We start from the raw sequence: 27,155 nt of genomic DNA, 5'->3' as shown, positions 1-27,155 counted from the left end.
TTTGCAAAAGGCTTCCCCACCCTGCCAGGACCTGCACTGACTTGCTGCTCCAGGCTCCCTGTGTTGCAGAAAGGTGTCTTTCCAAACAGGCAGTCGCTTTGCTTCACCCGTCTCAGGGCTGGCAAGAAAGAGGACAATGCTATATGCCACTATAAAACACAGCAGGAAATACAGAATTGATAGTTCTATATCTATAAACACAGACATAATCACAACTTCCCTCGCCCATTCTGCTGGCAGAGAGCCCATGTGCATATACTGGAGAGCAAACAATAGCTTTAGATAAATAATAAGTTAGCTCTTCCATGGTTAGCTGAATTGGTTTCAGCAAATGCCCAGGGGCTCCACGGCTCTGCCAAGCTTCTGACAGCCCTACAAAATAATCCCATCTTATACTGACTCATAAAGAAAAACAACAAGGCTCAGATCTAACAAGCTGCTGCTCTGTCCTCCAGCCAGACACTGCCAGCAGCAAGCCCTGGGAGTGGGTTCCCTACTCCACTGAGCAGCAAAGTCCACCCTGCACCTTCCTGCCACAGCCCTGTCCCATCCTTCACTGTCCTGAGGGTTTCTGAATCCAGGAAAATGAAGAAAAATTGAGGATGATATCACCCGTAGAAGGATATACTCATCCCCAGTGGGGTAGATCATGACTTCATGAAAGGTCACTTTGCTGTTGCTGCGTGCATGCTGCATGCAAAGCAAAACCAGTATGGAGAGAACTTCTGGGCATGGCCACCCTGGAAATTTCAGTGGGCTTGCCCCACTGGCAGGGAAGCCCCCGAGACTTATTGCACTTACCCATGTGCCTTGTCCTTGCTTTTCTTATCGCATGCAAATTTTTCTTCCAAATCCCTGGGAGCCCTGCAGTATGCACCAAACCAGTTACCTGCCATGCTGCAGTACTAACAGGTTTTTTCTGTGTCCTCTGGAGTAAATGCAAAGAGAATTTGCTCCCCTTTTCTCCCCTTCCAGCAATTCACCTGTTTAGATGCAAACCTGCAGAATGAAAGTATGAAAACTACTTCAGACTGGTGCTCAAATGACAGAGCAATCTAGGTATTGGCATGGCTGGACTAAAGCTTTTCTTATCCAGATGGCATGCCTGCTAGGTAACCCCTTTTAAAAGTTTTCAGCCGTTACATGTGCAACTCTCCAGGATGCAGCAGAGAGGATTCACTGCATTCCTGAAGATCAGTTTGTTAATGGAAGTATTTGGCTTAATTAATTAACATAATGACAATTTGCAGAGTCTTGGAGACGGGAATGATGCTGAGTGTGCTCAGGGCTGGGATGAAGTTGGAGCAGAGCAGCGGGACTCAGGGTGAGCCTGCAGAGGATACCAGTTTCTTTGTCACGTGGTGTTTCTAGGTTAGGATTTTTTTTCAGTGACAAGAACTATTGCACCAGGCACAGACTTTTCACACCTTGTGCCTTGGACCTCCATGGAAATAATAAGGTTGACTTTTCTCTCCCAGCCCAAGGGATCTTTTCGTGGCTTTTGCAGAAAGAGGCATCCAAAGTACCACTGCTTCAAGTTAGGTGAGAAAAAAAACCTTGCCCAACAAGAGATCACAGATGAGCTTTCCCAAGATAAACCAAAGGGGGATGAGGCAGGCAGTTTTATTCTTTAGTTCTTTTTATGCCTGTTTGCTGTAAGTCTTGGAGATCTGCTTGCCAGCATGCTGAGGGGGAAGCAGTGGAAAAACTCAATATAATGGGGCAAACAGCACTAAAATAGCTTGCTTTATTTTCCTTTCTGGAGTACACACCTTAGTGACTTGTCTCGCACTTGGATACAACTCTGCAGGCTTCCAGGTGCCAGCGTTGACATCCAGAAGGTTTAATATTGCAAAAGAATATTGGATTCAATCCTGGTGTACTTGGGGCAAATCTGGAGGACTTTTGGTGAAATGGTGAAGACATTTTGAACTGACAGCAGGCCAGCTAAAGCCATTTTTTCGTTTGATCAATTGCAGTTGGGTTTTTTACTGTCTTTTATTCTTTTTTTTTTTTTCTTCCTGGCTTAGTCATCTCAATTTCTATTGCATGTCCCCCATTGTTCTCAAAACATCCCATTATATGAGCTGATACTACACACCTTGTAACTCATAAGCAGATCTTCATTGTCTCCACTTGTTTCTTGACACAATGAGATTCAAGAATCCCTTCTTACTCATTTTTCACTCTCTTTACTCCCTGTCTGAGGAACTTATAGATAGAAGGGGAACAAGATAGCATAAGGAAATTAAAAATAAATGCAGGCAGTGCTGGAAGGTCAGAATGGGGCATCATTCTCTGTGATGGCAAGAGATGTGATGTGAACTCCTCTAATTACAGGTTGGGTTAGACCCCATGTATTGGAAATAAGGCATTTTCTCTAATGCCAGCATCATATTTGAGCTTTCAATTCTGCTTTCAAGTTCCTGGATGCCATATCCTGATCACTAAGTGTCCCCAAGTTTCAAGGGAGGCTTTGGTACCTTTGTAAAGGCTGCAGGTGGGCTAACCTCCCATAAATTCAGGGCCACAAAAATGCCTAAGAGGTATAGGAATTTGGTAGCCGTGACACCCACACAGGAGTGGGCTTGGCAATGTCGATCTTCAGCTCAACCGTTTCCTAATTTTTTTGTCTCCTGTTTTCTCATTGACCAGCTGTACAATGGGACCCTGAAGCGGGATGTGGAGAACAGGCGCTACAGCTCCTACAGCCAGATGGAGGGCTGGGGCAGCAAGCACTACAGCAAGGCTGTCTGCAGCCCCACCAGGGCCGGCAGCGACTACTGCTTTGTGCAGAACATCAAGAGCAGCCGGAGCGAGCCCGACCTCTACTGCGAACCACCCCGGGGCACGCTGAGGAAGAGTCAGGTGGGGGGCCGGGCAGAGCACAAGGCAACCTTGAACCGCCAGAGCATCTACAGCAGCTGTAGCACCCAGCAAGGAACTACCAGGACAAGTAAAAAAATGCCGGCACGGGCCCTCTCCTGCCCCTCAAGCAACAAGCCCGATGTGGTCTATGCCCAGCCCATGATGAGCTGCAAGCAGGATGTGGTTTATGGACAGGCTCAGTCCAGCTCCAAGTAAGTCTGCTGCAATGGGCTGAATCTGAGTAAATGTAGACATCTTCTGTGGAGGTCTGTCCATCAGAGCTAGTCACCTGAGCTGTTTTATAGCCACTGGAGATCTGCTCACCAGTGCACACTGTGCTTAATCGCATCCTGCAGTAGAGACTAAAGTGGGTCAGATGAGTCACACTCTTAAAGGGCTTATTTCTTTTCATGAGCTATGGAGGGAAACCAATATGACTGGCTCAGTGTATATATCTCTGCTGTAGCTGTGTGACGTTGGGCAAGATGATCTCCCAGTCTCTGTGGTGGTATTAGCCGACAGCTCCTTTGCAAGAGGGAGGTGAAGGAGGTGGGGAGGTGAAGAGCAGAAAGCCTGCTGTGCAGTTTGGGTGCTTTTCCCGGTTGTCGCACTGGTTTGATTTGGCAGAAAACAAACCTAAAAAATCAACTAACTTTGAAGGAGTTGGCTCCTGAGGGTCTGACTCAGAACAGAGCTGAGAATCTGCTGAGTGGTCATATTTACCCCTCTGTCTTTCTACCCAGCCCTTGCTTCATTCACCCAAAGGTCTGATTTGGGTTCCAGAAAAAAATTGAGTCAGAAATGGAAATAAATAGCCTAACTGGAATGATTTACCTAGCCAGAAAAGAGGAGGGAATGGAAGCTGTTCAATTCCTTCCTATCCAGAGCATCCATGGGGTTAGGAATTATGCAAGGGTGGAGGATGGTCCTTCACGTCTCAGCATCAGGTCCCTTCTTGTAAATGTTGCCTACAACAATAGGGCATGTAAAACACACCAGTGAGCTCAGACACTCCCAAGCTGGTATATCTGTGCAATGCAGCAGAGCTCTCACTAAAAAAAAAACCTAGTGGAGTTTTGATGGCATTACAGTGATGTTGATTAAAAGCTGCCCTGATGCTGATGGCTACGCTGCCTCTGGCTCTGGAGCACCAACCACAGCCTGCCATAGTCTTGGAAGAGATTTGGTCTGCACAAACTATAGTCTTGGAAGACTATGGTTTGCAAGTTTTGAACTCCAAAACATTGCAGTTCAAGGTTGCAGTGTTTTACTGGGCTGGAGAAGGAGGGTCTGCATCTTCCACAAGCATTCCCAGGGGCTACTGCACTACTGTTGCTGCATCACTGTCATATACAGCCTGCCCTGCACCAACGCAGAAGTTGTCACAACTCCCAGACAGACGTGGCAGCTTGTCACACAAATCCTAGGAGCTCCCGAGCTCATTCCTGGTGGTCCCTGGTCCAAAAGAGAATTTGCACGCTGCAGCATAAGCATGATACTAATTAATAGGGCTCATAGCCTTTGTCATAACTCACACCAAAGGCCTGAGATTGTTGAGCCGTTGACCCAAGGTGTGATGTAGATATTAAGAACTGTGCCCCCCCACCCCCAGTCAGCAGTGTGAGCCAAATCATGCCCTTTTTAAACATCTGAATGTTGATTTCCAGATTTCTCTGCTCAGCCTCCCTCATTTTGTATTGAGTAGAAGTATGTCCCAGAGTGTGTATGCCAAGAAACGTCACTCACCCGTTAGCATGTTGTCATGAAACCTTAACTTCCCATGTGCCCAGTTATTTCACGTTTAACACATGCAAAATTAGCCCTGGCCAACCTGGAGCACCAGTGGCTTGATACTTTCAGAAGCTTAGTAATTCCTCTGGAATAGGAAACAGAGAAGTTACATAAACTGGAAGTAACTTGTTCTAGGGAATTTCTGACTAAAGAGCATAAAAGTGTAGTGGGAGGGATGGCAGAATGATTAAATATGGGACTACAGCCAGCTTCTGCCTAGGGAAAATACTGCTTTTGAGAAGTTAGTCCCAGGCAGGCAGGCTCTCTCCAAAGCAAGCCCTGCTCTGCACTGCGCAGCGCTCACAGTTATAGACTTGGTCATTTCTTTGGAAAGGTCACTTGAAGATTAATGGCATTTTCTGAAGAGAAGGAGAACTGCTGTTGTGAGAGGAATACTTTCCAGCACTGGATGCCCTTTGGTTAGGGAGTGGTTCCATTTATACACTTCTCCTGACTTGGGGCATAGCTCATCTGGCAGAACTGGTTCTGATGTGGAAACGTCGGGCTTCAAGTTGTAGGCTCAGCTGGGGCTGTGTCCCCTGAGTAAATCTGATTTGGCTGGGGTACACTCCCCTGCTTCGCATGAAACTGACTGCAAAACTAGATTAGTTTGGTGGGCAGTTTGTACAAGCGCTTCTGCTCTTGACTCAGAGGAGATGAGGTTGGCAGCAGTTGTCCTTAAAGTTTTGGAAACATACTAAGGAGTTGTTGTCTTTGAAAAAATTACTTATTTGGAAGGCCTTTAGCCCTTATAAAGTGTCTGGCAGGTCACTGTTAGCCTTGGTCTGTAGTGTGTTTTTGTTGGGAAGGGGCTTTCAGAGATGGGTTAGGACCATATCTGGGTTCTCTTTGCTGTGTAGGACTGTTTCTGGTTGGAGGATTCCACGCTTGGAGAGCTTGATCTTCATTTGAGTAGCCTCATCTTTGAGCAGGGAGAGGTTTGCTTGCAGGCATCCCATTATTAACCTCTGCATGCAGGAAGAGGGCTTAGCTGGGTAATAGCTGCTGGTAGTTCCCTGTTTGGGGCTCTGCTCTTCCTATTCTAGTAGTTCTTCAGGTAGAGTTTTTGCCTTTATAACAAGGATAATTTTGTGTTCAGTTTTCATGCTGTACATCTCCTGTGTGGGTGGCTATCTTGTCTGCAGGTTAGCAAACCATCTCTATGAGCAAGGGAAGGGCTAGATAGTTTCCAGGCTTTCAGAGTTGATCCAGTGGGGTGATTTCCATTGCTGTGAGAGTGATTACGGTGGGACCTATGATCCCCTGGGTCTGTCTGTGATACAAAACTGCTCTGTAATTCAGTGACTGTGGACAGTGTCAGTATTGGTCCAAGAGTGGTGCTTCTCAGGTGTCCTGTGCTACAGATCTGATCTCCTTGGATGGTGTAAGATGAAAAAGGGGTCGTTGTGTGTTCTCAGGTAGTGAAAGTATCAAAATGCAAGAACTGTCAAACTGTCTGTACTGAACAGTTCTTCTGCATTTGGTCACAAAGTTATTTAATTTCTGGAATTATTCTTGATTGTGTGATTGTTTCCATTTATTGAACTGTCTTTGGCTGTGTAAGACTTAGAAGAGCTGTCTCTTTAATAACTATCTGTCAAAAGAGTCCTTCCTCTTACAGAAGCAACTCTAGTTGATGAAAGCACCTTTCCTCCAGTTAGCTGATGAGTAGTTTAACACCTAAATGTTTTTTTTGAAAAAACATTCTATGATTCTATGATACACTAAACTGTGATGTAGGGTTTTACTCACCCCATAGCATTGGTTCTGGTAATGAAATCTGAGGTTTGCACTGTTTGTTCAGATCAGGAGGTGAAACAGTACTGACTTGCTTTGAAAAACCTCCTCCCGAACTATATTGTCTTCCACCACCCCTGTCGTTATGATCCTGCCTCATTGGATGTCCCTTCCAGACATACTTCTCTATAACCACTCAGGAGCTTAAGCCTTTGTAAACATTATGTCATATCTGGAACAACATTTCCAAGCTCACTATATCTCTCCTGGGCTCAGAATTTCATGGGTTATTCTGGTGGCTCCTGCCCAAAAGCAGTTCTCAATGAGCAGCACTCACATTTTGCCACAATACAGCTCTCTGGAGTGAGTCCTTCTACCTGATAGAGCTGGAGGGAGTCTTTTGGGTGTCCAGGAGTCCCTCTTCTCCCTGGAATCCTTCTCCTTTTTGGGGTCTCATGACATCCTGCAGATCTGCAGCCTTTCATCCTGGAAACTGGCAGCAATAGTGGTTTCAGCAGCTGGTGAAGACTATGCATATTTGCCTGCTTTTAACCATTTCCTCTGATGGGTGGTACTTGCAACATGCTCCAAGTGATGGTGTGCCATCTTGAGCTAGCCAGCTTTCAGCTAAATAACATGTGGCAATTCAGCCCAGTCAGGAAAAAAAGTTTCTACATCCTCCTTGGTCATCAGGCAGCGATAATGAGAAGCAGTAATAAAGGATGTGATGTTTAATGCATCCTAGAAAACTTTGAGTCTTTGTCCCCCCACAGCTGGAACTTGAGGTACAAGAAAACTGTGGCTACCACTGGCTGACATTGTATTGGTGCTGCTTGCAGACGTATTGCATGTAGTGCCTCAGATACCACATGCACATGGGACTGACAGCCCAGGGCCAGACTAGATCGTGATACGTGGTGGTTGTGGCTCTGCAATAGTCTGTGCAGAAGTCAGCTGGTTAAGTACATATCACTTCTTTAGAAGATGCCTGCATCTAAGCTTGGTGCTCCTGTTGCCCTTGCAGAGATGCAGTCAGTGGCCAATGGAGCTGAAATCTGAGGTAGGTCAGTGAGTTACCCCCTAACAAAGTCAGTGCCTCTTGGTTGACTTCAGGGGAAACCCCAGTGTCTGAGCTGGAGACATTACTGAGAGGCCAGGTTAATCTCACCCCTTGTGAAGGATTTAGGGGGTTCTCATTTGTGAAGATGAAGAGGTGAGCTGGGGTGTCTGCAGACATTCCCCAGCTTGAGGGTTGCTGATATGGATCAGGAGCCATTAATGGACACCTACAGTATGTGTTGTCTTCCATAATACCACATGCACCTTTGGCATCATTTTAAGATGTGGATGCATTTCCCTTTGGTGTTCTCTGTATATAGGAGAAAGAGACTAAAACACCTTATTAGAGATCATGTGAAAGCAAGTGTCTCTCAAGGCACCTGGAAATACATAATATCTTAGTGCTACTCTGTTAAAGGCCTTGAATACCCTGGCTGGCAGCTATGGAGAAGGCAGTAAAGGCTGGGGCAACCCTTTGGATTTTCCATATGGTCATATTCCTCTATGGTGATGCTGACTTGGCCCCAGCCGAGCTGCAGCAGCCTCTGTGAACTGTGGCTAAAGTTCAGGGATAGTAAATGTGTGTCTCATAACCATTCCTTCCCAGGCCGGAGCTCAGTCTCTCTGGAAATACTATAAACAGTGAAAACACACAAAAGTTATTGAAAGAGTCAGAAAAGGTACTGAGAGTGTTTTCCTCTCTTTGGGGATAAATAAAGGTGATCAGTATCAAAACATAAATTCTCCAGAGCTATGCCACGCAATGAAAGCAGAACCAAGTATGATGATTGGCACCTTCATTTTGCTTTGTTCTTATTTGGGGTAAACTGCCTCTAAAAATTACTGTTTCACAGTGCTGGCTTCTTGTGACGTGAACTTGTCTGCACTGTGCATTTGCACCCAAAGCAATTGCTGTGGATCTGTGTGTGATGCTGTCCTGGCAGGGTTCATATCATTGCACATGCTGAGGATCTCCTTCTCCCCAGTTCATTGTCAATCTGTGCCCATCTTCCCTGGTACCTAGCCACCAAGCAAAGCCCAAGGGGGAGCTCCAGCTGAGCTTTCAGTGGCATCAAAACCTTGGTGCCATGTCCCAGAGGTGGACATGACTGCTTGGCGTGGAGCATGGCTATTGGGTTTGCTCCAGCGTGGCCTGACTGGAAGGCTTGGATGTGCTAGACGCTCTGGTTTGCATGTCTTCACTCTGATTTTTTTAATGAACAATGGAATTTGTTAGAGTTTTCTGACTTCCTCCTCTCCTGGGACTTGTAGCCCTAACAACTAGGATGGAGATTTAGATCTGATTAATACAAACCAATCTGCTAAGAGAAAGTGAACGAAAGGCATTAGCATCAAATGAGGGAATTTGCCTTTCTGTGATACTGATCCTCTTAAGTATTTGTTTCCCTTCCACACCTGAATCTGATCATCTAATTTGTCTCCTGTTGAATCATTTCTAATTGAGGTCTCTCCCCATTCTGATTGTCTCTTTCTTGTGGAAGAAGAACAACCTTTGGAGCTCTTCCTACCAGGCACATTGGCCCAGGTTGGAGATGGCCGCAGTCCAAGAATTTGTTTTGGAGCAGGCTGTTGTTCTCCTGGTGTAGATCTGGTTAGGAATATCCCTGACTGGCTGATGAACAATCTCCCATTAGCATGGGCTTTGCCACAGTGATTACATTTTCAGCTAGGAGAAATCGCTGCTTCTTCTCGGGTGGCATGACAGCCCATGCTCACCCTTTGTGAACTTCTCCTGTTGGTGAGCTAGGAGGGGAAATGGAACCTTCCCCATCTTTTCCCACACAGAACTGGATCTGGATACCTAGTTTTTCCCTGCTGAAGGAGGGTTTGGCCCTCTTATGGAGTGGATGTGTAGAAAATTGCCTCCTTGAGTAGCTGGGCCAAGTGGACATCCTTCTTTCTCATAAAAAGTGCACCTGTTTTAGGGGTTTTCTCAATTTGGTAAATTAAAAAGAAAAAAAAAATTCACCATGATTACATATGCTGCATGACAATGACCTAGTATTTTTATTAATATGCCTCCCTCCCCACACTGCCAGCCCAGGTCTAAACTCTTAAAGGAGAAGTCCCTCTGGTGCTACTCATGCTGGATCCATTGGTGTCCCAGCTCTAATGTGTGTCTCAGGAGCATGAAAAAGACTAAGAGAAAATCACAGCATCTTGGATCCAAACCAAAAATTTCTGAGGTTCCATAGTTTCTAGTTTAAACTTTGTCTTTCCAGTTTTGTGTTTCCTTGTTGCAAGCATAATGGAAGTTTCTTGGAGCCAAGTTTTGATAGAGGTTCAAACTGATGAAAAATCTTATGATGAAGTGATGTTTTATTGTTAGTGTAGAAAAAAAAAGTGGAATGAGTTTTATCTAACCTTAGACATTGAACACTTAAGGTCTAATCCAAGACTGTTGTCTATCATTCCTGTATACCAACAGAGGCAGAGGCATGTCCAGAGGGCAGGTCTTCCTGTCTTAGGAAAAATGTCTAAGACACAAAGGCAAGCTGTTCTTTGGAAGCACCTATTTCTCTCCATTGACTACACAGGTGCTTAAATGAGTAATTTAAACTGGGTGCAACTTTATACCAGTGAGGGTAGGGGAGACAAAACAGTCTTTCATGCTGTCTTTCAGTGTCACAACATAATTGTTGGGTTTTGATGTTTTGTATGAAATTTGCAATAGAATTGTGGATATTATTCACTGGTCCATGCTGTGTGGAGGTGAACCTTTGGATGGTTAAGGACAAAATATTTCATCTTACTGTAAGCTGCTGGCAGTGGTGACCACACTTCAGTGTCCTTTCTAGACCTTTATTCATAACATTTCTTTGGCACAATCAAAATGAGTCTGCATGTCTCATGCCTAGAAGAAGCCTCTCCCGTGTAGTAATTTTTAATACTTCAAATGTAATAGGTTCATTTAAAGACCTTATTAAAAAACACTCTGTTTTGTTAGTCTATCGGATTGTCTGAAGATGATGAGGCCCTCTACATAGTCACTCACTAGTATGACATGGAGCAAGAGCTTGTATACAAATTAATGTGGTTCAAACAGGAACTCATCTCTCCGATCTCCAGGTAAAACTCCCCATCAGTCACAACTGGATCCTGAACAGGGAATAACATCAGTCAGGCACGATGATGACCTAGTTGTCCTATCAAAGCCCCCACGCTTTTTGATTTCATCCACTGTTAACAAAACCTTTCCCATTTATAAAGCCTTTCCCATTTGTATCCCGTCACTGCTGAAATAGTAATAACCAAACAGGAGTTTGGGTTTTGATTCTTCTCAGTCCTAAACTTTACGTGGTCATTTACTCTGATGCAAATTAATGTGGACCCTGCTGCCATGAGCAGAGATCCTGCTGCAGCCAGCTGCAGGCCTAAGATGCAAGGATGCTAAGAAGAGATAGTAACTTTTATTAGACTAACTGATACAATTGGAAACACAGACAAGCTTTGCAGTTCAGAGCCCCTTCATCAGTCTGAAAGTTTGTACACTTTTCTAATTTTATGTGGTTAAAACATCACAGACGATGCTAAGTAAGTACAAGCCAAAGAGAGCAGGACCTTCATATTTCTAAACAAGTGGACAAATCTTCAGGTGTTTGTATTTTCCCCAAGGTTTCAGTACTGCTTCAAGACAGAGGTATTCATACCCTTCCTCTGGAGTCTGTAGGCACATTCTTTACCTATAACAGGGGATGATGACAGTGGCCAACTTTTATGAAGAGCTTGGAGACTACCAATGTAAACATACCCTGGAAGCAGGATGTCTCAGTGCTATTATTAGTATTTCATAAACTCAATATTTGTCCATCCCATAACTCCAGACATGCCTGTCACCTTTTCATAAGGGATCTACTCTAGCCTCTGAAGACCATCAACTGCCCACACATTTTTGCTTCCACCACATCTCACATCAAAGGATCAAATGCTGTGGGAAAAGCATCTGCCTAATTTAGATTGTCCTAATAACCTGATGGATGGTTTCACTCTTGTCCACTAATTCTTTTATTTGAGGAAAAATGAATACTGGTTCTCTGTTCATTAAACCTTCCACTTCAGGCATGATTAGACATCTAGCACCTCAACCGAGCTTTTATTTTCTGTCTCCTTTGTTTCTGGATAGACTGGATCCATAATTTATTAGCCTTAGTGTCCTCCACTGTATATTTTCCACTTGTATCATCTCTTTTTTTGAGACAGAGAAATGCACTAGGGGTGCACCATGCAGTTTATGTGGCAATATGATAATATTTTACATTTTGTAATTGATTCCTTCCTAATAATTCCCAGTACTGACGTAGCCCTTTTGGCCAAGCACTCAACCAATGCTGTATTTCTTTTTAACACAGAATATGTGGTGATGAGATAGACGGCGGTACAATGACCATCCAGAAAGCCATACAACTTCTGTGCTCCTCTGATGACAAATACCAGGCCATGGGTGCTTACTACCTCCAGCACACCTGCTTCCAGGATGAGTCTGCCAAGCAAGAGGTGAGCAAACTCCTTCAGAGCTCTGCTGTCACACTGGATGTGATGCCACATGAGATGGCTGAAACTGGTTTTCCTCAGTACCAAGGATCCATAGCTCCCCTTGATTTTCATGATGGAGCCTTATACCTCATTAGTTACACTCAGGAATTAATTAAGTAGATTTTTCAACTATTAGTGGCCACTTTCTCTTAACAGTGATACGGAAGCAACCATCCAGATGCAGTGTCTTCTTCTGGATGCAATTGCACCTGGTTCCACATGAATCTTTTGCTATCTCAGACCTGCAGTGTCAGAGCCACACAAAATTGCCCTAAATCCCACTGTGATCTTCACTGTGCATTGCTCAGTGACATTTCAGCCATTTCAGCCATCTAAGCCAATGGGCTAATTAATGCTCATGTACAAAAATATTTGATCAAACAGAAGCCCTTCTTATAGTGCAGCTTATTTTTCTTATGCTCTTACTCTCCAATTACTAAATTTATGCCACCGTGCAGCAAAGGAGGCAGTCTCAAGGATGGATCTGCTGTCAAAAAAGTTTATCCCCACCCTGGCAAGTTTGCATGCCATGCAAACATGGGTTTATCAAGATGCCATCCCTATAGAGGTGGTTTTCCATTTCCTGGCACAATAGTGGAGCTGGACATGCTGGCACAGTGTGGGGATGTACCTCTGTGCCCTTGCTGTGGCTGAACTGAGTGCAGGTACCCCAGCCCACATTACAGTCACAAATTGTGGGGTGGCCACACCCTTTGTTACCGTTGAAAACACTCTCTGAGTACTGGCCTGTCCCATTGCTTCCCAGAAAGATGTGTCAAAGCAGGTATGTGAGTCATCTGAGCACACGCTTGTTTTCTTTCCTCTCTAAAAGGTGCTTATTCATTTTCTATTGTCAGCAAATCTCCAGCTGATGGGTTGGTTTGTGCCAGGATGGGCTCCATGTGGGGTTGTGTCCCCGGGAGACCTGGTACAGAGGACATCCTGAGTGGGAACCCTCATCATTTTGGAGAGCTCAGCTGGAGGAATCTGTCTTCAAACCTCCCTGGCATGTGTGTGGTGTCCTGCAGGTCAGGGTTCACACCCTCTCTGGTGCTGCCCCTGTTGAGTGCTGGAATATGGCCCAGCAGTGCTCCTGGCTGACCTCAAGGGTGTTTACACTGTACCGTGACTATCCCTCTAAGCTCAGCCTGTGATTTCAGGATGCAGATAAATTACCATATCATGTCATTATATTGCTACAAGTGTCCTCTACAGATAGGCAGAGCAACATTTTCACCTGATGCAAACTAATGGAGGTAGGTGAAAGTTTGTGGGAGCAAGCACATTTACATCAGCAAAGGATTCGGTCCATGGCCATTACTCATAGACATCCACATCTAGAGTTTAAGCTCCAACCTCAAGGCCAGCACCTTTGTGCTCATGACCTATGGCCTGAACCAGACATGCCATCTGCAAGCTCTAGCCATCCTTTACTGCCAGGTCTGAGTATGTGTCATGTTGACTCCTTGCATTGCCGTGACAGTTCTCGTTGTCCCTGTCCCAGCAATGCTCTGCACACCATCCTGATGGCAGCATGTATTTCCTGATACAGGTCTATCGGCTGGGGGGAATCGCCAAGCTCGTCGAGCTGCTCCGCAGCACAAACCAGAATGTACAGCGGGCAGCAGCTGGAGCCCTCCGAAATTTGGTCTTCAAGAATCCAACCAACAAGATAGAAACCCGGCGGCAGAATGGGATAAGGGAGTGCGTGAGCCTCCTACGGAGGACAGGGAACACTGAAATTCAGAAACAACTGACAGGTACACAGCAGACTGCTCAGCCCTCAGCAAGGATCATGCTCCTCCAGCACACAAAGGCCCAGTAGCCATGGTGCTGCCATACCACAAAAGGGGTATATTATGCTCCTGTCACACCAAATGGCAACCTAAAACAGAAGGCAGAGGAGGTCTTGGCCCTTTGATGTCCCGTAAGGGTTCTTCACGTCATAAGTGCCCACTGGGGAAGCACCTGCCCCAGGTTTCCCCCCACAGCTGTGGTCACCCTGTCATTCCCATGCCTTTCTGTACCCCTGGCCCCCGTGCAGTTCCCAGGGAAGGCCAAGGGTGCTGGCAATCCCAGTATGGTTGAGCAGGTTATCTCACTGGTGTCTCGCCTTTTCTTGACGGATTGACGTGAGTTTGTTGGTGCAGGTCACCCTCAGCTGTGACTGAGGTCTTGTGAGCAAGCCTTTACGAGATGCCTTCCCCCGGCAACCTAATGGCAATAAACACCAATTTTAGGAGGAGGGAGGATGCTTAGATGCCCACCTCCACATGATACCATGCTCCTGGTGCCCATCCTGCCTGTCTCCCATAGGGATGGACAGAGACTAGGGTTTAGGGCAGCCTCTTCACCGTTAGTTCAAAGAGGGATGGAGTGAAGAAGGACTTTGGGGCTGGAATTCACTCTGACCTAAAGAAAGTTTCTAATGCATGGTGACCCTCTGCTTGAGCTTGTCTCCCACCTCCTTCTTAGGACTGCTCTGGAACCTCTCCTCCACCGATGAATTAAAAGAAGAGTTGATACAGGAGGCCCTCCCTGTCTTGACAGACTGTGTTATCATCCCTTTCTCTGGCTGGTCTGATGGCAGCTGCAATAGGACAAGAGAAATTATTGACCCAGAAGTATTCTTCAATGCTACAGGGTGTTTGAGGTGAGTAATCAAGCAGGGATTTACTGTAGCTTGTATCTGTTGACAAAAGCTGAATCTGTCTAAATCCTCTTACAATAAGCTAAAGACATGCTTACTGCAATTGTATTAACAAAAAATTCTCCTTGAGAAAGTTTTCCTGACTAAGGGAAAGTGCAGAAAAAATTACATGTAAAATATTTTTCTTGGTAGCTTTTTTATTTTTTTTTTAAATAAGTTTGTTCTTGCTAAGTCTCTGCTCAAAAAAATCTAAGTTGCTTTGTCACAGGAGAGCTGCAATACTGAAACCTGACAGTGTTCAGCTCAGACCAGGAAACTTGACACTTTTCACCCTTAGATTTTTGAGGCTTCCAAAGAAAATTTTGGTTGCTTGAAAACAAACTGGTTTTAGGTGACAAAAAGACAGAATCCTCTACATGGGGAAAACAAGCATTTTCCCACTGATTTTAATAACTGTTTTAGTACAGAGCAGTCCCGTTGCCCTGGACTTTTCCTGGCTCATTCTATCAGACGGGTCAGCTACAAAACAGGAGGTGCAGATTGAGCCCAGAGTAGTTTATTTTTTTCACAGGAAAGCCAAAGACCTTTTGTAGAGGATATTCGCCCTGACTTGCTGTTTCTCCTACCACCCTCCTCCACTTGGATGCAAGCTCCTTGTCTCACTGGGAACAAGTGGGGGAAAAAAAATACCCTGTATAATTAGGTACTTTCATCAACTGAAGCTCTCCCTGAGGGAGCACAGCGCCAACCACACCCTTACCAGACATGCAGCTAGTAGGAGCTGTATCTGCTTATGAAACGAAATGGGTGAATACGGTAGGGGCCTTTTGAGACATGATACTATCATCTTCTGTGGCTGGGAACGGTGTCTGAAAGATAGCGCGTGCTGCTCCCTTCCCTGTCTTGGAAGACACCTTCCCCATGCACTTGCACATTGGGATGTGTAGTGTATGTTGCATATGAGGTGCTCCATTTTTAAGACCATCTCAATGCACCGATGCCACAAAATACCCCATTAAAATGAAAGAAAGGGTATGATAATAGTTTGTGAAAGGAGGTCTCCGTGGAGTTTAACTCAAGGCAGGCTCTGTCTCCTGAGACTTATCGCAGTCTGTGACAGTAATATCCAACAACCCCAGTGAAGACTGCCAGATGCAGGTCAGCAAGGGAGCTCAAACGGCTGGGGGGAGCAGGACTGGGGAGCGAGCCAAGTAAGGAAAGCAGGGCGGTTGGGTCCAGAGCCCCTGCTCCGAGGGGTGAGCCTGGATTGCTCTGACTCACTGCCCTGCCACATCATAATGCAGAGATGAGAACAGCCTTGGGTTTGCCCTGGGCTCGAGCCATTGCTGCTCAAGCATTTCTGGATTGCAGATGAATTCATGTTAATGAGGAGGCTGCAAATCACAGTGAACATCAAATCCAGTTCTGGAACGCCTGGAGTGAATATCTCACAATGACTGCCAACCTCTCTTTGTTTTTCATTTGCAAGCTACAAGGCAATAAAACAGGGAAGAAAAAAAAACACAACAAAACAACAAAAACCATTTCCTGTTACTGGAAAAACTCCCCTGTCCTGGCAGCAATCAGTGCTCAGGAATACATTACAACATTACAAACTGGTCAGTCCCTCTGGTCAGAGCGATTGCTGCTCTTCAGCATCTCTGCCTCCGTTTCCCATGCAAATGTTGCTGTTGACCCTGCATAGCTCCATGCTTACAACCATATGCACCTTCCTGATTTTCACAATAATCCCAGATGGTCTTTATTCAGTCTACTCTTTGGAAACACCTCCAAGGAGGCAATGAGTCTGTGTAATGTCACATGCATAGCCTCTAAGGCAAAATAGTGCTGATTGATAGTTACTTTCACTAAGAGGATGTCTTCTATGCAGATCTCCTTAACAGGACATTTTCCTAGATGAAATCAATCCTAAAGAGCAACAAGAGAGCTATGCACCAGTGCAGTCCTACAAAAGTCCTCCAAAATGAGAGCAGTACACCAGCCTTGCTGAATCTACAAAAATATCCTTAAATTCAATTGCAGCAGTAGCCAGAGTAGAGCCCATAGAGACTAGTAAGTGAACCCAACTAATACTCTCTCCTCCTTCTCTCCTGACATGCTCTGCAATGGCTTTCTTCAGAAACTTGAGTTCTGCAGACATGGGGCGACAGACCATGAGGAATTACCCTGGCTTGATCGATTCAGTCATGACTTACGCCCAGAACTGCGTGGCTTCTAACCGACCCGATGATAAGGTACCAGATGCTCACCCCGAGCTGTTTGCTAGAGTTCAGCCACATAGTTAATAATTGCAACTTTGGGAATATCTCCAAATCCTTTTCAAACAAACACAGGAGGGGACTGGACTCTTTGTGGCTGCTCTTTTCCTTCCAGATCCCATGTGATCTGTTGTAGGATTGCAAGTCCTCTGTGCTCTGGGCCTGAAGTAGAGGTGGGTTTTACAATTTCCCTTTACCAAACACAGAGACACAGCAAAGTATTTTGGCTCCTGAGCCCCCAATATGCTTTCCTCCCTTCCCCTCCCACCTTGGTATCCTTCCAGCATCTTAACCTCCATCTCTTGCTCTTCCCACCACCACATCTCTCCATCCAGCAGGACTCAAGTATATAGACCCCAGATTGGCATCACATTCAGCAAGAAGCCAGGAGCTGCCAGTCCCCTAACTGTGACTCTGATTGCTATGTGTAAACAGCACTTACCTTGGACAAAACGGTGTTTATAGCCACATTTTTGGGAGTTCAACACCTGTGATACTAGCCAGACACCCTAAAGTCCTCAATGCCCAGCAAAGTACCAAATTTATTTCAAATGAGCTCAGGATTGAGCAAATCCTCTTTTGGGGACAGCTTTTGCAAGGAGATCAGTTTCAGCAGCACATACTGAACACAGCTCTTTGGAAATGTAACCACATGTTTTGGTGTTGGTTACAGGTATCTAGTGAAAATTCTCCCTTGCTCTACATTGGGCACTCTGACCTCCAGTCAGACCTTTTAAGCTTGTTCTTCATAAAAAGTGTCCCCTAATCTGTACCTGTGACTTGGATAAAGTCATTGGAAGTGGACTATGGCAAGAGGAAGACCTTCAAGAGTTGGCATTTCATAGTGGGCCGTTTGCTATAACCACCCTCTGCACTCTCTTTTCCTGCTTATCAACTTGTCTATGACAGTGGGACCTAACAAGGTTCACTGAGTCAGCTCACTGAGATCCACAATATAGCATTTGGGCTACGTGGCCTTCATTCATGTCTAGTCTACCTCCTTCTACCTTCCCGTCCATTGCTACCTTAAGCAGGGTCAGGAGCTTATGTTGTATAACTGCTGAAAAGCTAATTATGGCATGGAATATATGCTCTCTATAGCTATAGCACGTGCTGTTCCATATTTTTCTGCCTAATGTGATGCTTGCATTTTTATTCTGGGGGTGATTTCAGTCTGTGGAGAATTGCATCTGCATCCTGCACAACCTTTCCTACCGCCTGGATGCTGAAGTTCCCAACAAATACACCCAACTGAACCACATGGCCAGGAGCGTTTATATGGACAAAACTCTCACAGGCTGTTTCAACAGCAGAAGTGGTAAAATGGAGGTAAGATGTGCCGCAGAGGCTTGGAAATGTGATATTCAGCCCCAGGCAGGGGCTGCAAGCGAAGAGCAGGATTTGAGCTTCCAGTTTCTTACCTCTTTGTAGAATGATGAGTACGGTGTCCCCCTTCCCGAGGAGGATTTTAAACCCAAAGGACCCAGCTGGCTCTACCACTCCGATGCCATCCGCACCTATCTGTCCCTGATGGATCAGAGCAAGAAGGATGCCACCCTGGAAGCTTGTGCTGGAGCTCTGCAGAACCTCACTGCGAGCCGAGGGCTGGTAAGCACTCCTCTCTCTTCTGCATATGCGCAGCCAAACGTGTCACCACTTTACAGTAATCAGAAAGGAAAATGTCCTCCTTAAACTTCAGGGCACTATTGCAAGTCTTTCCACAGTGGATGTTCCAGCCGAGGTATTTATTAATGCCAAAAATAGGGTCTCATGGGGGGCTATAATCAGTATCCCAAGGGTCTATCCCAGATCCGTACACTTTGGTTTCCAGGTTTCCCCAGTCTGATGGTCATACTACCAGCATCTACTGGTATTGGCACCCGCCACCCAGGACACCAGTGAGGATGTGCCCAGATGTGCACATGTCGACAGATGTCATTAAAGGAGAGAGAAAGGATGTGCATGCACCACTACCTGTGTGTGTTTTTTTAAGTGGGAGGTGGCTCTAATAACAGGGTGGATTGTGCTGTGGATTGTGGCTTGTCCTCACATCAGAGCTGCTTGTAAAATAGCTCTGACAGATGTCCTAACCCATAGGTATGGCAGTGTGGAGGTGACAGGGGCTGCATGACACTGTGGGTATTGCAGGAGCTAGGGCACGGTGAGGGACACGTCACGACAGCAGCTCTGCTGTGCCCAGTTTCACTACTGTGGGCATGTCCTTGCAGGCTGCGTTCACGTGGACAAACCTCAACTTGTCTGTTTGTGTCGAACTTCATCAATTCCAATTTAAATAAGATGGCTAGGGAGATAAAGAGATAATTATTTCATACGTAGGAGAGGCGTGTCACGTGTGCGAAGCGTTCCACCCAGAAACATGGAGTGACTCACGAAAGGAGCCTTCGCTGCTAGGACAGCATTAACCTGCCAGCTCTGATCTGCTGGGAGCTTTTGTTACGAGTCTGTCAACGTGAAATACTTTGGGAACTTTTTTTTGGCCGTTTAACTAAGCAGTGCCACTAACAGCAAGGAGGAGAGAGACTGTCACAGTATGGGTAGAGCTGATCAGAGAAATGGGGCTGGAGTTATGTGCTCCATGGAAATAAAAAGCCTTTCAGCAATCAACATCATTACACAAGAATGTCTTTTGGGAATGGGGGAAGAAAACAAACAAACAAAAAACAGCTCTGACAGTGTTGAAGTAACTTATTTCAGCCTTCTGGTTGGAATTTGCCTGGATGTGCAGAAGTGGCTTCTCCTTTCAAGGGTCTTATTCCATCTCAGAGCTAGAGTTGTGGTGGGTTGCTGGGTTTGCTGTCACCTGAAGGAAAGGGAAGCAGGGGACAAGCTTACAAAGCTTACTGTAATCTTTTAGCTTATAGAGGATGGCTCCAAATCTCTTCTCAGACTCCACTTTACACATCCCAGTCCTGCTGGTGTGAATCTGTAACATGGCTGGCACATGTGCCTCCTGGAGCATGGGAGGGAAATTGGGTCTCATCCCACTGGAAGAGGGTTGTCTTCCAGCCCATTCCCTCCATTCCCATGTCACTGTTGATGGACACTGATGGTGCGACAATCTCCAGCAGCCTTTCTGGTGGGGCAGTAGCTGAGAAGTTCAGTTTAAACTCTATCAATAAGAGGGCAATTTATTAAGGGTATGTGCTTCAATGTCCATGAACACTCATCTGTATTGGCTACATCCTGAGATCTTCTATATTTACATAAGCAAACATGAGATCAGGATCCAAGAAGAATAATATTGGTTTTCAGATTGTTTTTTTAAAGGTATCCATTAGCTGTTCCTATTCCACCACAGCCTATTACTTGTAGCATGGCAGGGAGCTGCAAGGGTGTTGTGAAGGGCAAGGGAAACGTGGACATGGGGGTGAAACTTCAGCTTTTGGGAATATCGGTTGGGTAAGCATCTGTCCCCACTCAGGCTCCAGAAAGAGGACAGAAGTACCAGTTGTATCACAGAAGATGAGAGGCTGACTTTGCAAATGTCTGTGAAGAGGGGAAAATGACAAAGTAAGTGGGACTATGGTAGCAGAAGAAGGTATTATACAGATGCTTATTTTATAGTGTAGTCGTGTTTGTCTGGCCCCGTGCATCATTCCAGTTGTATCCTCCTGGCTACAGAAGTCATGAGACATCTCTGTTCTGTCTCCTAGATGTCCAATGCAATGAGCCAATTGATTGGTTTGAAGGAAAAAGGTTTGCCTCGCATAGCACGGCTCCTCCAGTCCAACAGCTCTGAAGTTGTCCGGTCTGGGGCTTCTTTGCTGAGCAACATGTCCCGGCATCCTGTTCTCCACAAAACCATGGGTAAGTAATTTCCACCACAGTGGATTCCAGAACAATGTCTAGTTTCCAACTCTCTAATATCTGCCCATCTTGCTTTGTAAACCCCATAATAGGACTCCAAAATTGGTGCAAAGCAGTGTCATTTGTTGTGGTCAAAAGGACGATTACAGGTGATATCTGCAGGCTTAATTAACAAAATGTGTCCTATCTCAAAGTCTCTACAAGCATGTGATATGCTTTATAGACAATGACAAATCTGCAGGATCATAAGGATGATAGTGTTTTGGGAACTGAGTTGGACTTGACTACCCGTGACCAACATCATTGCCCTTCCAGAGGCCTGCAGCACTTATTTTGTCTCTGAAAATCAAGTGATTGCTATTATGCCACTACTGTCCAACATTATTAGTGTCTCCTTCCAGAGATAACACTGCATTCTTGCATTGAATAGTGCTAACACAAATAGTATCATTCACTTGTGCTAGGTTTTATTTAAATGTTGATTGGAACATTCCACCTCTTTAGCTCACCAGGTGCTCCCAGATGTATCACGTCTCCTGTCATTCCAGTCTGGAAATACCAACAGCTATGGCGAGATCATGACATCAGCTTGTTACACTCTGAGGAACCTCATCATGTCCAACCCACACCTGGGAAAGTCTTACTTGACAAGCAACATGCTAAATAATGTAGTAAGCCTGTGCCGAAATGGGTGAGTTTGGGGCAGAAGGCACGGAGAGTGTCATGCATAGACGTTTTTGAGCCCATATACTCTGTGCAAAGCCAGATTAACCCCAGAGCCTTCTCCACACCCTTCAGAGCCATAGTAAAGCATTATTCTTTTCCTGTGCTTGTAAATTGAGAGCCAAAAAAATTCAAGCATGTTGGTAGATAGAAATCCTCAGCGCTGGTTTCTTGGAAACAGGCATGAGCCATCCAGGGTGGGGTTTGTAAAGGGGCCTCAGGAAATTTGCTGGTTGAATTTTAAGAAATCCTAAAAAGAACTGAAGCACCAACATCTTAAACCGTTTTAAAAATCCCAGCCCTCAAAACAGGAGATATTAGTACGCAGCCTGACTGCCTAGCACCTGGGCTTCCCACTCACAGCTTCCCGCAAACCTTATCATGAAGGTGAGGTCTGAGATTCAAGCACTGCTGATACATTGGGGTTGTGCTTAGCTTTAATGTTCAGATTTGTTCATCTTTCTGTTGAAACATCCACCTCAAGTGGCAAAGATGCAGCTGTGATGATACATATATATATGTACCTCCCCTGGTCTACTCACATATATTTTAGAACAACTGAGCAATCTCTATGTATTTTACCACTTTCTCTTTTAGGACTTGGTTTGAGTTTTGGTGGTAGTAATTCTGTCCTGCTTGTTATCCATACTCCCTACAGCCCTGTGCAAAAGCTTGTCAACCTTTGCCCACCTGTATGTTCATTTCTGGCCAAACTGGTGTTAAATTTACATGATCTTTGACCATGTATTCTCCTTCCTAGACTTTCATCTTTCCTATCATGTCCTTGTTTTAAAATACCTTATACAAGTAACCTATTGTTTTCTGTTGTGAAAAGACATTTGCATGCCTTTTCCATCATCCTTTGATAAACCACTTACAATCCATCACTTGTTTCATGGCAGCAGAGGGACTCAGTCATTAGAAGTGTCTTCCTTGTTTAGGTTGAATCTCAGCCAATGAACATCGGTCAGTTTGCTGCTTTTATATGCTTCCACTTCTACAACAAGCCCAATTAACATGAAACCCATCCCTCTTCTAAGTCTTCATTGTTTTGAATGGTATTTACTTCTGCCTATAGTCCCGCTTTGGATCCCTCAGACCAGTTGTCAGCTAATTTACTACTTCAGCAAAGTGTTGCACAACTGGGGTTGTGTGTACCTTAATTGTCTTGACTGCTTTGTGTGATGAGCTTTGTTTGCAATGACTCACTAAACTGTGAGGAGTTACTAAACTCTGGGGATGTGTTCAGTGTGTTCCTTCTGTCTGTATCACAAATTCCTTCTGAGAAACTCCCCAGTTCTTACAATGTCCAAAACCTGAATTGTTCCTTTTCCTCCATTAATCATTTCTGTCCCCAAAGGTTTTTATGCTCTCAATTTTTAAGAATAAATGACAATTTACACCCAGGACTAATCTTAACTTATTCGAGCCATATCATTTCAGGCTGTTCCCATGGAGCACATGTGAAAGAGACCTCCCCTCTAGTGAATCGGACACTTGCTAGTTCACACGTTATCTAACTTTTCCCACTTTCCTGTGTAGCCTGTGAAGATAAACAAGAAATTTTAGGGTGGGATTTGTCCAGTCCTACATCAGAAAGAGCCTCACCCACTCCCTGATGGTAATAACTAGATCCAACATCTCTACTGGGGGCTGTTACCTAGGTTGGATGCAGACCCCATGCTCCCCACACTGATGCTGAATGTGGTGAGTCCCACGCTATCAACCTCCTCCATCCCAGCACCACAGCCAGCAGAAATAGAGAACAGACGAGGTCTCAGTAGTGACCAAATCACCATGGAGAACACCATGCCATGTTGCACCTTGTTAGTATTTTGCAGAGTTTTCTCTGTTAATCTGCCTCGGTTTCCCTGTGGACATGCCTCCTTCACCTCCAGCACTGGTGTTGGTTTGGTTGGTGTGTCTGCATAGTGCCTCCCTGGCACATGTTTCTTCTGCCACCCAACAAATCTTTACCTATATTTCTGAACCGGTCTCTCATTGCATTTGAAGCTGTAAATCATTAGTTTAACATGCTCAAACAATTTTATATTCATATTTTAGTAAGAGCTTCCAGGTTACAGACAAGTAAGTTATGGAAATTTTCCTTTCCCGTGTTCTTCTCAAATGCCAGCCAGTACTCCTCAAAGCTGAGGTTTCTTTTTCTTGATGTTTCTTGTAGCTGTATTCTGAGTGAAAGGCATAAATGGTTCAGCAGTTTATCTGATAGCTGTGGTTTCTTCTCCTTCCTGGAGCATCCCAATTAAATAATTGTCTCCATCTCCTGCATATTACCTCATCTATGACACGGGCGTCATAGTGGTGATGGTGTTCGTTCACTCTTTGTTATGTTTAATCCAAGTTGCCAAAATATTGAATATTACCTTCTCTTTTTGTTGGTGTGTCTGAAAATCAATCTACTCTTCCTAATTTATTGTGATTTCTGATGTCCTTTTCATCTTTGCTCTCCAACTGTCTGAAAAATATTCTTCTGCTCATTTTCAAGGGACAGTATTTCACTAATAAAATTATCATTTTTTCCCAATAATTCTACTGGCTGCACTAAAAGCTTTTCTCCAAAATCTCTTTCTGTACTTTAGAGCATCAGATTTGCAGTTCATCTCACAATCCCTTTATCACTGATTTGTTTCAGTTTCTCTTTGTTCATTCACTTTTCACACCTTTTCTATTGTACAATTTAATTCTGCAGTTTAATTTTACTATAACATTTTACCAAAATTCATCTTTCACGCAACTCAGGTCTTTCATTGATTCTTTTCTGTGGAAGAGGGTTCTTCTCATCCACACATATCCAATTTCATGTTTCTTCCAAAGATTGCACCCTGATATCAATTTTATAAATTTAAGACATCCTGAAGAAATCCTTCTTCCAGGATTTCCTTGGAATTGTCCTGTGACATACATAAGGTTCTTGATACTTTTGTCCTTTGAGGAAACATTATCTTCCCCCATTATTGGATATGCATGTACAAAATCTTTGTCTTTTTTGCTGCCCTCATGCTTACCTCCCTGCCCCACCATCTCCTTCTGATCAGGTTCTTGTTTGTGTTTCGCTGAGTCAATAGTTTTTCTGATGACTGCTACCACTGCCACCAGTGGACACCTTCCTTGCTGTCTTTCAACAAATTTTTACAAGTAATTCTATTTGTAAAAAACAGGCTGTCCTTAAAATCAAATTTGATTTTCTGGCAACTTGTTTTTAAGAAAGTTTTTCCCCAAATCATCTGTCCTTGATATTCTGCTCCATGTTATACACTGCTGTAGTCACACTATTCCCAGCACTTTTGTTTGGGATATGCTGCTTTACATAATGAAATTGTTATCACAGCTCCATCACTTCATGTTTAATCTTTTTATACCTAAATATTAGCAGTAAATGCTCTATGAAACAGAATCAGTATCAATCCTTCAAATTAAGAGTGGAGAAATTCTTTTGTCTGAATTTGTAGATGGCTCAGATACCAGATGCCAGTAACTTTGGTTTGAAAAGAAAAAATCTTTTGAGGTGTGCTCTGAAGACATAATGGCAAAAAGTATGTATTTGGCATCATTAGAAGCAAATTATAAAAAAAAAAGAAAATTACTCTAGCTTAGGAGAAACAACATGAAACGACGTATCCTTGAAAGAGTGTCCAGGACATGTACTGACCATCTAATCATAGATACATTTGGGTTTATTGTTTTTTAATGGCTTTTCAGCCACAAACAACATTTCAGCCACAAAATTTTTTTTAAACGTCATCATTCTGGTGACAGGGCATAGGATGGTTATAACCAGAGAAGTGATTTTGCAATAAAACCTAGTTCTCCTGTCCCAAAACTTTGCTCAAGAATTTCTGATTGTCTGCAGCTCCCCCACTCCTTCACACGATACCAAAGTGTATGAGCTGCACAATCCCTTTGGAATTTATGACCAAGTTAAACTTGCTCATTTCTTTGGTAACAACTGCTGTTTATGTTAGAGAAATACCCCTAAATTCACTGAATGCAGTTACATTCCTGTCCTTTCACACTCAGAGTACAGTGCTTGCAGGTCCCAGATTCTTGATGACCACTGTCAGTCGCATTTCTCGTAGCCTGATGAGGACTGTTTTGAGGACACAATGTGTTGTGAAGCTGTATCATACAGGGAGGGGCCTGAGTCTGGTCTCATACCTCTCCTTCACCCTGGCCAAGACAGGCTGGGGCTGTTGCACTGAACCCAGGTCAGGAGTCTCCCACAGACAGGACGAGGTCCAGGAGATCAGGAGCAGTGATAAGAACCAGCAAGGAGGTTTATATCTAGGTTGTTGTATGAAATGTTCCAAAATTATAAAAGGTACTGCTATGACTCATGGTTTCGGAGCTGTTACGTGAGCAAGTATCTATTAACTTGTGCTGAGTAAGGACTTATGGTTGCAGATGTTGTTATTACAAATGCTCCCATCTCCTTCATCCTCACCAGGCAGCACAGAGCCCGTTCCTCTGCTGCTCTCCTGAGAGATTCGCCCACACTGTCCCTACAGACTCCAGGCAAGGATTGGCACCATTTCCCTTGTCTTTCACTCTCCCAAATTTCACACTCCAGAAACACTCCTTCAGCTCAGTTTAATGCTCATTTTTCCACTCAAATCCTCCCCTCTTTTTCATTTGTCCTGTTCTGGTCCCAGAGGTTGTTGTCACATAACATTGCTGAAAGGGCAAGGAAGGTTTTATTGACAGTCCTCCGTCAAGTCTAGCCAGCCTCCCAGCTGGAGATGGGCTTATTTAAAGGCTGTCGGTAATGCATGTGGGTTGCTGCTCTGTGGCCTGCCATAATTCACCAGGGCTGCTTTCATCTTCCCAGCTCCTGTCCAAAAGCAGCCGAAGCTGCTCGCCTCCTCCTGACAGATCTTTGGTCGAACAGGGAGCTCCAGAGTGTGCTCAAGCAGGTAAGGAAAACGCTTCTGCTTTTCGGCTGACAAGAACAACCCTGGTCTTGACTCACTCGCTGAAGACGGTGAGTTTGCAAAGGCCGTGATTCAGCAGCGAGTACGGGCAGTGGCTGGGAGGAGCCCGGGGCACTGGGAGGACCACGATGCTCTCAGCACACGGGCACCCACCTAAGATCCAAGCAAGAGGCAGCGAGTCACAACCGCAGCTGCCGGGACTGACTTTAGGGACCAAGTGAACAGCAGCGTGTCTGTGTCAGGCAGCTTGCACCCTGGGGAGGATGCTAGCTTAGGTGGGCTCTTCCACGATGCTCCTGGAGTTGACGCTGTCCTGTGTGCATGGCATTGCTCTGTGCTGAGAACAGACCTGGTCGTTTTGCACTAGCTTGGGAGATTCCCTTCAATTGCAGTCCATCGTGTAGGATCCAGCGTGTTCCAACAGGTCCCTGGCAAGGTTCCTTCTCTCTTTCCCCCCATTTTCTTCTGTGTCCATAATCCTACCCTGTGGTTACATCACCCCTACAGTCAGGGTAATCTTTTAAACCAAGAAGAGGAGTATTTAGGATTTGTTTTCTCCCTGCAACAGAAACTGTGAAAGTGCAGAGCCAGACGGGGCACCGAGCCAGCTTCCAGCTCCCAGTGGCTTTCTTTGAACAAGCTGGGTTTTTCCAACTCAACAGCAGCAGCACCTGCAGAGAGTAAAGGGCCAAATTAAAGAGAAGGAGTAACATCCAC

The 27,155-nt window shown here is 44.9% G+C and overlaps 1 protein-coding gene across 1 annotated transcript in view; it reads left to right on the top strand.

Moving 5' to 3' along the window:
* PKP1 (plakophilin 1) overlaps window positions 1–27,155 on the top strand; it is a 46,987-nt gene that overhangs the window by 14,666 nt on the left and 5,166 nt on the right. Inside the window, exons 3-12 of the mRNA XM_052815763.1 lie at window positions 2,656–3,080; window positions 11,826–11,970; window positions 13,562–13,769; window positions 14,485–14,662; window positions 16,800–16,914; window positions 18,112–18,267; window positions 18,370–18,546; window positions 20,613–20,766; window positions 21,271–21,457; window positions 26,336–26,420. Of these exons, the coding sequence (XP_052671723.1) occupies window positions 2,656–3,080; window positions 11,826–11,970; window positions 13,562–13,769; window positions 14,485–14,662; window positions 16,800–16,914; window positions 18,112–18,267; window positions 18,370–18,546; window positions 20,613–20,766; window positions 21,271–21,457; window positions 26,336–26,420 (1,830 nt within the window). The remainder of the gene's footprint in view (window positions 1–2,655; window positions 3,081–11,825; window positions 11,971–13,561; window positions 13,770–14,484; window positions 14,663–16,799; window positions 16,915–18,111; window positions 18,268–18,369; window positions 18,547–20,612; window positions 20,767–21,270; window positions 21,458–26,335; window positions 26,421–27,155) is intronic.

The sequence above is a fragment of the Harpia harpyja genome, chromosome 19, assembly GCF_026419915.1.
Source record: "Harpia harpyja isolate bHarHar1 chromosome 19, bHarHar1 primary haplotype, whole genome shotgun sequence".
NCBI classification, from domain to species: Eukaryota; Metazoa; Chordata; class Aves; order Accipitriformes; family Accipitridae; genus Harpia; species Harpia harpyja.
This window is presented reverse-complemented; position numbering and strand designations above follow the sequence as displayed.